At 32.1% G+C, this 15,731-nt stretch overlaps 1 protein-coding gene across 1 annotated transcript in view; it reads left to right on the forward strand.

Moving 5' to 3' along the window:
* The first annotated feature begins 1,524 nt into the window (after positions 1 to 1,524).
* Positions 1,525 to 15,731, forward strand: part of LOC123659732 (sodium/hydrogen exchanger 3) — a 31,767-nt gene continuing 17,560 nt past the window's right edge. The window contains exons 1-2 of the mRNA XM_045594913.1: positions 1,525 to 1,635; positions 13,745 to 14,015. Of these exons, the coding sequence (XP_045450869.1) occupies positions 1,525 to 1,635; positions 13,745 to 14,015 (382 nt within the window). The remainder of the gene's footprint in view (positions 1,636 to 13,744; positions 14,016 to 15,731) is intronic.

A 15,731-nucleotide genomic window follows, 5' to 3' on the forward strand; every position in this document is an offset into this window, starting at 1 on the left:
TTCTTCTTCTTCTTCTTTTATTTTTGGCATACGATCGCCATTAGCGACATTCTACCAGTGTCAAGTATAAAGCGCTCTATCTACTAATGTTATGTTTTCAGCAAATTAGTCAAAAACTTGTAAATATGACAATTTTTGATTTCAATTAAGGAATAATTTTTGGAACGAAGTTCTTTACGGCAGGCTTGACATTTGGCTGGGCGACTGAACTGACAAAAAAGTGATACTAAAACCGTAAGAAAAATATATAACGGCAGTGACGTAATATCAGTCACACAACTGTATAATATGACGCATGTAAAGTCGAACTCATTTAACATTAACGCTATAATAATATTAATTATAAAATATTAATAGCTATCGTTGGGGTGTAGTGTCTATTTGTTACGTCCATTTTTTTGGAAGTCTCCTAAATGGTAAAAAAATATGACGTAAGTACGGAAGTCCGACCACAGAAAATTAGATAGTGTAATAGTAAAGTGACACAAAGGGCAAATGAATGAACAATACTAATAAGCCATAGATGAGAGTAAAATTTATATTCAAATACTGTTCAAATTATTTCAAAACATGATAATATATTTAATATTTATGTTAATAATTAGCAGAGGTACAGAATAATGAAAAAAAGTTTAATTCTGCTACGAAAAGTATTAAATAAAATAAAAAAAGCAAAATGATTTTTTTTTATTTCAATTAACTTCTTACTCATTAACCTTCACGTATAAATATTCGAAATTGTCATAAACAAGGTTAAAACAACTAATAGTGCTGCATGTAATGTCTTCAAGGCGAGGCGTAGCGGCGCCTAGACGCCGCTTAGTCGCTCCCAAGCACTTAGCCTCATTCCTTCAGACATGAATTTAACATTAATTTATTAATACAAATATCTATAAATATTTTCCAAAAATTTTTGTAAGTCATGTCAAATACCGAAAAAACAGTGTTAAGGAAGTATTCTTTACGAAATCTCAACATTTGTTACATTAAAATTCTTAATTTAATTTAAAAGAATTTTAACTCGTCTTTTCTAAACTAATTTAGTTATTAGTATTCACAATAAATTGGTTATTACGTTTTATTTTATTTATCATAATATTTTGTCACATAAGGCTTATAAAGTAACATATTAATAAATTTAAATAAATGCGACACGGATTTTGTTAACATGGTCTTAGTTGTAAAACATACTAATTTCATATTCAAAAAAAATCACTACCACAACATACAGACACTTAGCTTTTCTCTATTCTTATTATTACAAAAGTATTTTCCTTGATTTTGTCACAAAGGATTTGGTAGCGTTAGTTATCAGCATAACGAATGTTGAATTCGTAACGGTAAATGGTGAAGAATTTGAACACTCGCATTTCTCAGTAAACTCATTGTACACATTGGTTTTCTTTAAAGTAAATGTAAAAAGTAACATTGAATATAATGTTGAAACAGTGGAACTCTAAGGTGTTATAGATTAGAGTGTTCTACGATTTAAATCATATCTATGAGGTGAAACGAGATTCGGCGATGACTTCCCTCAAGCATGGAGTTAACCTGAGCCGAAGAGCGTGTAGGCAACACGTTAGCCTCCTGGCAATTGCTACTCTTCTGGCTGGTGCGGCAGCGAATCCTGTTGAAGTAAGTTTAATTTACCATTTTAATATTTATTATTTACTAGCAGACCCAACAGACATGCTGAATTTCGAAAAAACACGTACAGTTTGCACGATTTGCCAATTTTATGTGCAATTTTCTTAATTTTTGATCCTGCAAGAACCAATACCAGTTACCAGTTGCTCCTAGCTATTTGATGATAAAAAAAAAATAGGGATTCATTTATATTTGAATAGCTATATCATCTAAATATTTTTAACAATACTACAGTACCTACTTCAGTGTGCTAATTATACATTGAAGTGTTAATTATACCTGAAAAATAAAAGTGTAGTCTTATCAATTTTATTTACGTGGATCAGAGTTAAAGTAATGTACATACATAGAGTGCTGTGTGGCTACGGCACTAAAGAATTTAGCCACCCCCTCTCTTCCCGTGGGTGTCGTAAGAGGCGACTAAGGGATAACACAGTTCTGCTACCACCTTGGAACTTGAGAAGCCGACCGATGGCGGGATAACCATCCAACTGCTGGCTTTGAAATACACAGGCCGAAGACGGGCAGCAGCGTCTTCGGTGCGACAAAGCCAGTACTGCGGTCACCAACCCGCCTGTCCAGCTGCGTGGTGACTATGGGCAAAACACATGAGTTCACGTTATTTTTGGCGTAAACTTGTGGAGGCCTATGTCCAGCAGTGGACTGTATAGGCTGTAATGATGATGACATACATAGATATGTTTTACGGTTGAACCTGAAGATATCGTATTTAGGAAGGTAAATATTTTGTTCCTACAATACATTGTACCCTATCTAGAAAAGTGGGACAGCCAATCTACATATAGGTATTACAAGCAAAGATGGAAATTTCTAAAGACTCGTAAAACTTGACTAGTAATTGTTACTATTGCGGCCGTGAAAAAACCTTGAAATAAAATTAATAAATAAAAATAGTTGATAACACTTATGAATGGGGATATAATGGTATTGTTAGGTTTAAAATTCTTTGCTGTATTATTCTCACAAATGGAAAAGGCAATTAATTTAATTATGAAAAACATCTTTATTACAACAAGAAAAAATGACCTGAACAATTTTACAATTTACAATAAACGTCAAAAGATATATATTTTATAGTTCTTTTAAAAATATTTTAAATATAGAAAGCTGTATACATTTTACATGCCAGTATGCTTAAACAACTGTCTTTCAAATTAATGTTAACTATTTTAAGTTTCTAAAAATTAACTTAAAATAATCGATAAAATTGCTTTATCAATGAAATTTTTAAGAAAATTGCTTGTTTTATAAAGGGTTTTTCAAGAAGCGCAAGTGGATTTTGGTGGGACCAAGTTATTTTGGAGACATCTCTAAAGTATTTCGTTTATTATTCAGTTTTATATATATATATATATATATATATATATATATATACATCCAGATACATTTTTGGCGTCAAGCACAAACTGCGTTATTACGACGTCCCTCAGTTATGCTTACATTTTATATGTTTTTTCTGCGAATGTTGCTTATTTTTTTCATTTTAAATTCCGTGGGTTATATCAATTTCTTTAAATTTCTTTTTTGAGAATATTCTGCTTACAGTTGTGCCCAACCATTTATGAACCCCTTTCATGATACTTATGTTATTGCTTCCTCCATATATCCATATAGCATCACTTAATGCACCGATTATTTAGCGTCCTATATAAGTAATGATGAAATGAGTGAGAAGTAAGCTGAAATGCGACGTTGCCTAGTAGGTGTGATCATCTATCGTTAACTTAAGAAATAATTCTATTACGCTCGTTGAAATTTTAACATGTAACGGTCATAGGAACACCTCCAATTTTTCATCTTATAATAGCTCTCTTAATGAGTTGCAACATATATTATATTTAGGCTTTTAACATTTTAATTATTGACGACGTAGCACATCATCAGAATAATAATATAATAAATAATTATTTATCGTTGTGTCCATTTGTTATAAGTATTCTTTGACGGTTCGCAGGTTATGTCCACTTTCCTGCGAACCGTCAAAGAATAATAATAAATAATGTTCCCTTATCCTGCCACGGATACTTTCTGTACATTGAAGATATTTAAAAAAAGTGATACGGTCTATGAATACAGGTTACTGAATCGAACATTTTTTTTATATGTTTGTATGTGTCGTTGTGTCTTCATCACGCCAAAACAGCTAAACAGATTTCAAGTAATTTTAGAACATGGGTAACTGGGCATCCAAGAATACGAGGATATTATTTTTTCTTCTTCGCTGACGAATCTTATAGGTTAATTAAGTTTTATAGCCACAAATAGTTGTGCTGCCTGCTTTTACAAACAACATAATATTATCATTTTTAATATAAAAATGTCTCACGGCTAAAATATTTTTTATACAGACTAAATAGTCTAACTACTTAACTCTATTTCACTAGAATGATTTACCTAAGTCGTCGTCTGGCAAATTTAAACGTCGTCAAACAATATTTACTTATAAAATATAAAGTATATCTTTTAAGTAGGTTTCTAATTTTTTTTAAGTGGATAACAATAGTTTATTAAACATTATACATATTTACAATTCACAACTTAAGAACTAAATATTTACAGATAGTTTTGGTATAAATCATGTCCGCGTGGAATCGTGTCAAGAATGCTGACAGCATTTTCTCGTTGAATCGCTATGCCGATTCTCTGGGCAAAAAAATGCACCAGCCCTCTTGTCACCAGTGGAGGCAATAAGGCGAGGAGTTATCTCATTTAAAAAAAATTTAACACTGCTACTCTAAGGTCCAAGTGTTTCGACTGTAAATGGCACAAAGATGTAATTTGAAATTAATGACGAATACTTGTGCCGTTTAGTCGTTTCAGCTTTTTCCGCTGTGGCTCCCGCTTTTAAGGCTGTTTCCCTGACATGAGAAGGAGCAAGTGTGACAACGCAGGTTGCGTCCCACAAAAGCGCCCGTCCCCTTTCCCAGGGAACCAACGTCAATCCATCAGGTCTCTTGCCATCATTGCGACTAATTCCAGTAGGCTCGATAAGAGCAGGAACGTCGATGGTGGCGAGAGCTTTTTTATGGTATCGTTTAGGGAACCGTGGCGGGAAAACCTACCTGAACTCTTGTTACAGGAAAGGCCGTGTAGTCCGAAAGAATCGACCTCTTTTCCGCACGGAGATCTGTGTTCAAAGCACAGTGGAGCTCCCAACCGGAGACCGAGAGCAATTCTTAAGACTTTCATTGTCTAAAAGTGTCCCAAAGTTTTTTGACGGCATTGCGTGTAGCCCTGGATTGGGTCAAAAGCCAGAACAGCTGCAAAAAAAAACTTCGTATCCTTAATAACAGTATGCGTCAAACTAACGTCCTTATATGTGTTACGTATTGCGTAGCCCTTACCTTATATACGGACGTCGTAAATCTGTATACCTACTATTCGAACCACTACATATTCGACGTCCATGACCAAACCGTCACTAAACAAAAAACACAAATTTTCAGTAGGGGCGCTCAGTAACCAAATAAAAAATCATTGCAAAAATGTATTAAATGTAACAGAACCTTTGTTTTTTCAGATTCAAAGACTGCTACCCAGCCTGGCTTCCATATTCATGCAAAAAAGTATAGATAATGTATATCTAATATATAAAATTTTCGTGTCGCGGTGTTTGTAGTTAAACTCCTCCGAAACGGCTTGACCGATTCTCATGAAATTTTTTGTGCATATTGGGTAGGTATGAGAATCGAACAACATCTATTTTTCATCCCCCTAAATGTTAAGGGTAGTCCACCCCTAAATTTAATTTTTAATTTTTAGATAAATTATTTTATTTTATTATGATTTGGTGTTGAAAAATACATACAACCCTATGTTTTCACCCTTCTACCACCAACCCCTATTTTAAAATAGCGTTTAGCGGCAAGACAACGTTTGCCGGGTCAGCTAGTTAACTTATAGAAATATTTTTATTTTTATGACAAAATAGTGTCACTTTTCCGTTTAATATGTAAATTCAATTCGTAAATTCGTTAAAGCCTCACTTTTTCCTTTTAAGTGTACTTTTATTTTATTTTACTACTTAAGCAGTATTTTGCAACCGAGCGTCAAATAAGCAGCGACACGTGAGTAGCAACTTCGGCAAACTGTTTTTAAATGATTTGTTTTGACTTAATTGAATATTTCAAAACCTTCAAATACAGTCAGTTTGGCAACGTCGCAATAGGACGTCAAATAATCGGTTGTATCGGAAGAGTTTTAGCAGAGTATACGCTCTGTCGATATACGCGCTAGACTAGCGCTGCACCGTTGGTGCGGAATTTCGCGGAAGTTTTAGTTATACAACTGCAAATGTCTCAACGATTTTTTGCCTTCCGGCGATTTTTGTTGTACAGGTAGCTAGAGCCAAAAGGACTAATGGGACATCGATTAAAAAAGTGGCGTCCGATATGCGGACGTCTAAAGGAGGTGGACGCCAGTTTAGATGCATTTCGGCCCATGTGGGACGCCTAATTATTAGCACGGGCTTATGAACCCATGTCCTTTTTTATCCTAAAAACATGCAATTTTTATTTTTATTTTTTTCTATTTCAAGGTAGGCGTTACTTATTATTCAGTTAGAATTACTTATGCCATGTCATCATTGCTAGTTACCCGATCAGACAGCACTTCCAAATGGTAAAATTTAATTTTTTTGTAGTGTATTAAATTTAATCAATTTTACGCCAGACATGGCCAACACTTCACAGCTTACAATGTTTAGTGGTCAAATTTGGTCAAGAGTTTGTTAAATAATTAGCTAACAGAATCTGAGACAGTCGAGGAATCGACCGGCTTTGGGAACAAATACTTGGGGAGATTTGCCTCTGGACTTTGGACTACACCCGTATCCGTAATTGGATCTTCCAATTGATACACACAGAATCCAAATATGACAATCTGCATGAACAATGTGATGGTAAGGTTATCTTTTGCAGGGGGGGGGAGGGGTAGAATTGACCAAGAAGGTCATGCGGTTTTATCCTCCAAGACTTTTTCTTATGGAGTTTCTTGAAAACGCAAGTTTATGGTAGTAAAACACAACCAACCGATCCAATAAAGATGAACATAACCTAGGCCATCGCTCAAACTCAGACGTGACTAATCGTAAGAGTCATTGAAAATTGGATCACCTCGAATACGTACCACCGTAAGAAGCCGAGGCAGCTTTTTGAATGATTTCACATGCCACATTAAATGTCATACATAGGCCTATCAAATATATAAAAGAATTTTGTTAATACCTCACACAGAGCTTGTTTTATTTAATTTCAATATCTACCCGCTAATATTGAAAAATCCTATATAAATGGTTAATAATGAATAATTTAACTTAAATGTTTCTCTGTATGATAAACGTAATACTATTATCATTCTTTTGTCGTATAAAGTTTTAAAACTACAATGCAAGATTGCTTTTAAGGAACTTAACACTTGAGAACGCATTAAGACGTGTTTATGTGCTCCAACATTTCTGATTGTAGATACATTTGATGATTACAAATGTCTTTTGAAAAACTTTTAGTTTTTACGAATAAAATATCTTTCTCTTCTTTTTAAAAATTATTCACAATTAAATTAAATAAGTAGTAACAATTCATACTAATCGAAAAAATGTTATTTTAATATTTTTACATTTTTAAAATGTTTTATTAACCGTTTATTTTTCTTTTGGAATACCTATGTAGTTTTTGTTAGTGATTTTTAATAAGTTGAGTTATGAGAGAGGTAAATTAATCTAAAGTCAACTAATTAATCTATCGCACTATCTCGTCCGAGATCATAAAACGTGTTATAAGTGCATCAAAATAGTTTTTATTAACAGTTAACTTTGCAACTATATTTAAAACTGTTAACCTACGCTGCTTTTACACTCTGAAGTAAATATAACAGGAAATAAACTGCATCAAATTGATTTCAGTTGGTTGCGGCTTTGTATCTGAATAACTTACTTAGATTTTTATGTAAGTTTCTACATTATTCAGATATTTACAATAGTAAAAATATTTTTTATTTTCTTTTAAATGTAAATAATTCAGTTAGACACGGATCATTATACATTAATTACGATTTTATTTATTGCCATAGTTATGTGTAAAATTATATTGATTGGGTATAGAAAGTTGTCATCATTTGCACTCGGTTTGGGTTGTTTCTAAATATTATTTAAATAGCTTTATATTCTAATAATTTGTGCCACATACCACCTATAAGTATATATGTACATCGATTTATTGACACATATAAGTTCGAATGACGGATCAATCGATCATTGCATCACACCTGATTCTGTCATCAATCTAAATTAATAGGTGCAAAATTTCCATTCAGTACAGGATTAAATTATTACAATGTAATGTAAGTTTATTTGTTACGCTTTCGCGCGAAAAGTATTTTACCGATCATCATGAAACTTAGTACACATATTCATGGAAGTATTAGAAGTAACAAAGGACACCATTTATTAAAAAAAAAAAAATTCAATGCGAGCGAAGCCGCGGGTAAAAGCTAGTTATAAAATAAATTTATATTATAAAAAAATTATTAAAAGACGAATTGTCACTAAAAGAGTTAGTTCTTGTAAGAATAACGTTAGTATAGAATATAGAAGAAATATCACAAGTTCTACTGAAATGGATCAAAAATTATTCTGCTATATGTTTTTGGATAATTGTGTTAATTTTGATACCACAAAATAACTTAAGACTTATTTAAAAATATTTTTTACAGGGTTACCAAGTATACCAATCGATCATTAGATTTTCTGCATTAAGGTTGTAACTATTGCATTAGCCGACCATGGGGAGGTTTATCAAGTTGCATGTACAAAATGTGACTGGATCAATCTCCCTGTGGTAGCTATTTATTTATTTCTATTTTTGTTTGTATTTTGTTTTACTAACATAGTTCCCTAAGTAATTATATTGTACTAACCAACTATGAGCCTATGTTGCTTGACATCAAAAGTTTTTATTTTTATTATTTTTTATTATTAGGAGTTACACTGTATTCAAAGTGAAACGCTAATTTAATTAAAAAATATTTCATTTACGTTTAAAGGTTATTTTCAGGAGACGTATAACAAGCTAAACATATCTATACAAATAAATAAAATTGAAGTGTCTGTTTGTAATATTAAAATAACCGCTTTTTACTAAATGCATATGGATGTATAAACGGTATATATACTAAAATAACATTTTTTTTTCAATTTTTGTCTGTCTGTCTATCTCTTTGTTCCGACTAATCTCTGAAACGTCTGGACTGATTTTGACGAGACTGTCACTGGCAGATAGCTGATATAATAAGGAGTAACTTAAGCTAGTTTTATTTTACAAATTTATTTATTTTATAACTCTGCGAACTGAACAATAGCTTCATTGTTAAATTCCACGCGGACGAAGTCGCGGGCACAGCTAGTTAATTAATAATTTCGGGACGTCTCATTTGTAATGAGATAATATTAATTTTTGGGGGAAACGTATTTAGGCCTCGACGCTGACGATCTATTCGGTACGATTGAGGTCAAATATGGATCTAGCTCTGTTTTCATAATTATATTTACGGTAAAGTTAGACTATTCCCGCAGTTCCCAAGTTATGTCTCAAAATTTACCAACTTTAAATACAACCGTTATACTGTTTTATGAATACAAATTATAATGTTTTGTAAATTACGAATTAGATTTTCCCAATTAACTTCTTTTACCGAAAAACTACGGGTTGTCTGGAAATCATGGCTAATTAGCCATTAATCTGCTCATTTTGTCACACAATCTGTTTTTATCTTTATGTAATTAATAATGTATTTATGGTGACCAACAAAGTATAAATAAATAAATAAATATTTAGAAAATCCAAACCTGCACGCCTCCACGTACTCCTTTAAAACTATTGTTTGCAGCTTATACTTTGCAGTACCCTCTAATAGCTTGTTTAGGAACTAATAATCGACCATACAATTATAATAAGTTTGATTAGTTGATTTTGTTTTTGCAGATAATCGCAAATGACTCTGATTAATATGTATTAATAACATGATGCTTTATTTTGGTAGAAACTCAAAATATTTACTGTAAACAATTAAAAAATATTCAGCCTTCACATTCAATAGGCTTCTTAGTTAATAGTTTTCTGATATAAAAAACAGCTTATTTCGTCAAGTGGTCCTCGTGTTATTTTGCTATCATCCGTAGATCCAAAATGTTGACGTTCAACATAACATTTATTTAATTTATTCTTTTTACTTTAATAGTATTAAAAAATACTTTTAATGATATTTAATTTATAGTTTGATGTGTATTCTGTATAAAAGTGTGTATTTTATAGCATATTAATGATTTGTTATAAAAATACCGTCAACCCACATTGAAGCAGCGTGGTGGATTAAGCTCTGAGGCTTCTCCTACATGGGGAAAGAGGCCTTTGCCCAGCATTAGGATATTACAGGCTAAAGCGTATTAAATATACATAACTTTAGGAGTAAGCACTTCCCGTATTGTCCATTTTGTGAAAGTACAGCACAATCTCCCTGGAGGCGTACAATAAATAAACTTTTTACATGAAAAAAAAAATTAGAATAAATAATCGTGCTAAAAATTATAATGAGCATGTAATTTCTAACAGTATATTTTAAGTCTTTACAAGAGCTGAGTAGTTTGTAGGTCTAGAAAAAAAGTAGGTTGGTTAATGTTAACTATTAAAAATTGGTGTAAATAACTGAGAATCACCGAAATTATTCGTGATGATAAGCAAAACATTTTTAAACTATGCAATCTAGAGATAAGTAATGAACATCTACTGTCAAGGTCACGTAAACCGTCAAAGTGTCTGCAGAAAGGTCAAGACACAATCTGCATCTGGCAAGAATTCAGCCTTACGCCGCAAAATCTGAGAGTTATATTTACCAAATAAGTACGTTACCAAAATATTTACTAGTAACACACACACACACACACATATATATATATATATATATATATATATATATATAAAAGTTTGTCTGTATGTCCTTTACAGAATCGTAAACTATGCATTTGATGATTTTGAGTAATATATGTTCCAATCGACAGTACCTAGAGCAGAATATAAAATACAGTTTATTTAATTAGTTGGTTACAAGAAAATATTTGTTCAAGTACAAATAATTAGCCCGAATAGAACGACACAATGCCGGCGTTGAATTAAGGGCTAGCGCCGCTACTACAGAATGGCAATTGAACTGTTTAAGCCCTAATTTTTAAAACACCTATTTTAAAAAAAGGTGAAATCAACTGTGCAATAATAAATGATAACTAAAACACATCGGCTTTCATTATTCCCTTTCAAGAGAATTTAAAAAAAAGTAGTCTAGAGTCTTAGCTCGTAGTATGAACCCAAATAATCTCAACTTATTAATTCATTTAGTAGTTTCTATGTGTCAAATGGTCAATGTATACACAAACAAATAGAGAAAAGTGAGTTTTTAAAGTACCTACAATACTAAATCAAATTCAGTACTATTTAAAAAAAATTAACCTGTAATAGGGAGAATTCTGAATTGTTTTTTATGACCGAATGACCAAGGTTAACGAGCCTACGGCATACATGATGGTAAGTGATTATCGTAGCCGTCTGCAACACTAGAAGCATCGCAAGTGCGTTACCGAACTTAACCCTGACTCTCTCCAGGAGCTCTGGCCACATAACTCACCATAGGAACACTACAATATTTGGGAACTTATTATTTAGTTGTGATCTTTTGTAAGGTTGAGGTACTTGCTTAGACACGATACTCCAGATTTTGAGTAGGATATGTCCTGCTGTGCCAGACTTCAAAGTTTGTAGATTGTTACACTTTATTCATAAGTGTGTACCTATAGTTATTATAGTAAACAAGTTTAATAGCTATTCACACCAACTATTCACATAAAATCCTCTTTTATTGCCTTGAAATAGTTTTCTAAGACACAAATAGCTGTTTACGATCCACTAATGATAAGTCTGGGTATTCATTACTCATTCCAAAAAATATGTAAGAAGCAGTAGTAAAGTATATATATATATATATTTTTAATTTTCCGGAAGTGTTTACATATGTCTGAAGATTTTGTTATTCGATACTATTCCTATTTGGTATGGTAATAGTATCTGCAAATATTTGTTACTTGTTTGGGAACTTACTCGTACGAATCTCTCTTATTTATTTCTCATCTGGGAATTGGTTCTTGTAGATCTTTCTGTTGTGTTTCGTTTAAGATATAGAGTTTACGGCCTTGATTACATAAAAGTTAAATAATGATTTTTATCTTTGAAAGGTACCAATGCCAATATGCTTTCGAACAAGACATATTGTTTTATTGTCAAAAATTGCAAAGTTATGTGCAAAAAAGGAAGCCGAAAAATGCTTGGTTATTAACTTGTCAGACTTAAAGTAAAGTAACAAGTAACCTGCTAAAAAATAGAAAATTCTAGGTAATAATAAAGGCTAATATTTTCCTGTCTGATATTACGGAATATCCAATTAATGAAAAGCGAAGGTGTGTTAAATAGTAATATGAAACAGACATTATATAAATAGTCATACTATTTATAGAAAAATATTCTTCATTTTTAATCTATCATTTGTTACAATATTTTGAATAGATTAAAGAACGTATTATCGCATGCGTCTTTTGTAATAATTCTTCTTTATTTAGGTATTAATCATTCATAAAGAAACAGTTATCAGAAACAAAAACAATTTCAATACATTCTGATACTAGTGCATACAGATATAGCGTGTACGAGCATTTTATAATTATAGCTTTAGTTTCAACAATTACGTACAGTAAGCAAAATAAACTATGACTATAAAATATAGCGTTACTCTTAGTCGTGTTATAGTGTCCATAAATAACAACACGATTGAGATCGCAAGAAATATTTAATATTAAATAAGCGTAAAAATTTGTAATACTTGTAATAATTTACATTTATAGTTTAACAAGCCGACGCCCACTTTGGCCGTTAATTATTATTTGTGTGATGCAAATATATAGTAAAGTTTTCATCTCGCTCGCATTTCTCCGACGTGATTTATATATACTATTATTTTTCACTGAACTTTTTGTCCAATTGCCTCCTGAATAGTGTAACAAACAAACAAAATTAGAGCTTTTACCTCTTTATAATATTAGTATAGATATAATGTATTCTCTATAATATAAAAATGAGTCGCTGAATGTGTTGCTAAGCGGAAAACTCGAGAACGGTTGGACCGATTTCGCTAATTCTTTTTTTAAAATATTCCTTGAAGTACGAGGATGGTTCTTACGGAGAGAAAAATTCTAAAAAAAAAATTTTAAATTTCATGAAAAAGTCTAAAAACAACACTTTTCTATACTCCCATACAAAAGATTTGTGATAATACTTAAAAGTCAATTTGAACTTTAATACCATACGATAAAGTTTGTGTTAGGCGATACGAAGTTCGCCGGGTCAGCTAGTATCATATAAATGCGTGCGTCACTGATTAATTGATCATACAAGATTTTCATAAATTCGTACCTAAAGATTGCCCTCATGACCTATATAGTAGGTATGTTCATCTTCTTATTAAAATTTAGTAATACACGCTGTCTACCGTGACCTTTGGCAAATTTGCTTTATCTAAAATTAAAGGCTTTATTTAGTTTAAGGTCAAAGATAAACCACAAACAAATTAACTGGTTTTTGGTATAATAACAGTTTGTTAGTAAATAATATTATATAATTAGTAATTTTAAAATATAGTTACGTAATATTATATTCTCCAACTATATTTTATAGAAAAATATGTATAATTAGCACAACAGTTAGTGAGTGATCGTTCTCATAATTTTCGAGAGTCTACATTCAGGGAAAGAATTTTTATTTATATTACGATTTTTACATTAGTAATAATGTCTATGCGGTCTGGGTGTTTATGTTGAGACTTAATTACAGTAGTGTTTCAGGCACCACTGCGTACGCCATAAGACACTTACAGGTGATCTTAAATGTAATATTTTTGTAGTTATTTTTACATATGTCTTATAGTTTACTTAAAAAGTTAGTAGGTAGAGGTACTTAATGAATAATTCTTTTTTTTTTTCTAGAGCACTACAAAAACGACTCCGTCCATAACAGTCGATGGGATCTCTACATATCCAGGGCTCGGTTTCGGGCCAATGGGTCCCGTGGCTCCTCTACCAGGGGAGCCACCAGGCACCCAGCTACGTCATCAACAGGAAACCACCGTGGAAACCACGACCACCGCCAAGCCGAAGAAGGAGAGAACATTTGTGATAGCGGCTGTGGAATTCCATAGGGTTGAGACCCCATTTCTAATCGGTCTATGGATATTCTTCGCCAGTATCGCTAAAATAGGTATGACTTTCTAGTATAAAAATCATATATATTAATACGCTAAGGTTAAGATATTTGCCTCCCTTTTAGAAAAACCTCATACGGTTACTCCACATAAATTATATATCATTTTATAGATAATCGCTTGCTCTACCGACATCAATAACTAAATAATTTATTATTGCTTTTGTTTTTGTAAATTAATTAATTATTAAAATTATTTACCTATATGACGGCTTTAATTTTAAAACAACGTCAACATGATTGACGGTCGGTAAATTTTTTACTTATTTAGTGAAAATTATTCGCACGGGTATTGCTAGTAATAGTATATTAACAGTAGTGGAAAATATGTAAGTTATACGTAATGTAATCAAAAATGTTTCTAGAAATTAATAAATAAATGAATGAATGAGAGTATGATGCATTCGACAGTTTCCGATGATATTTGATAAGTAAGTAAATGGTAGTTACAGATTTGGTTCAAGACTAAATAGTTTTTATTCTTAAATATACGCGGAAATACGGGGAAATTGTAGTTAAAGTCTATAATTGTATGAATAAGATAGCCTTGTCACTAAAAACTATTAACACTTATACGGCTTCAGCAGCTTTATGAAATGAAATCAATATGGAGTAATGACTTAAAGATGTAAAATTTAAGTGGAAACATTTTATATCTATATATTAACACGTGAAGCAAAAACTTGTACACCTTTTTACGAAAATTACGCGGACAGAGAAGTATAAAATTTCGCACACTTATAGTTTATATAGAGAATAAGTGCAGAATGTTCATATTTTTTTAAATTATGCATAAAAAGTACCTTAAATCAATTAAAAAATTATTATACACACTACCATGTATTTGACACACACACGCTTATTATATTTTTTTGTTGATTGTCAAAGTCTGTAGTCAAATTTAAAAAAGATATTTTCATTATTTTTTGGTTTTCTTTAATTTTAATTTTTAATTATGGTCGAATTTCAACCTCTGGGCGACCACTACTTACAATAAATATAAGAAATAGAGAAGAAAGATATACAAAGAATTTAATTTTTTTTAAATTGTCTGTTAATAATTATGCAAATTTTAAACGAAAACTGGTGTATCAATTCACTATAAATTCCCAGGTACATACACTCTCATCTTCATTTTATCTTACTCATCATCATCATCATCTCAGCCTATTGCAGTCCATTGCTGGACATAGGCCTCTACAAGTTTGCGCCAAAAATGGCGCGAACTCATTTATGTTACCCATAGTCACCACGCTGGGCAGGCGGGTTTGTAACCGAAGGCTGGCTTGCACCTAAGACGCTGCTGGCTGTCTTCGGCCTGAGTATTTCAAAGCCAGGAGTTGGATGGTTATCCCGCTTGGCTCGGTTGGCTTTATAAGTTCCAAGGTGGTAGTGGAACTGTGTTATCCCTTAGTCGCCTCTTACGACACCCACGGGAAGAGAGGTGGTGGTTTATTCTTTGATGCCATAGCCACACAGCTTATTTTAATAATATTAATAATAATAATAAATACTCTTCATTGTACACCACAAAGAAATATTACAGAAAAAGTGGTACATACAAAGAAAGATGTACAAAGGCTTATCGCTAAGAGCGATTTCTTCCAGACAGTCTTTGGGCATAGGACATAGCGTAGAAAAAGAGAATCTTACTCAGTTAATTTCATCCAGCTAAACAGGATGCAATAACGTGCTTCTATATTTAATATCTAC

This window comes from Melitaea cinxia, chromosome 14 (genome assembly GCF_905220565.1).
Source record: "Melitaea cinxia chromosome 14, ilMelCinx1.1, whole genome shotgun sequence".
In the NCBI taxonomy this organism is placed as follows: domain Eukaryota; kingdom Metazoa; phylum Arthropoda; class Insecta; order Lepidoptera; family Nymphalidae; genus Melitaea; species Melitaea cinxia.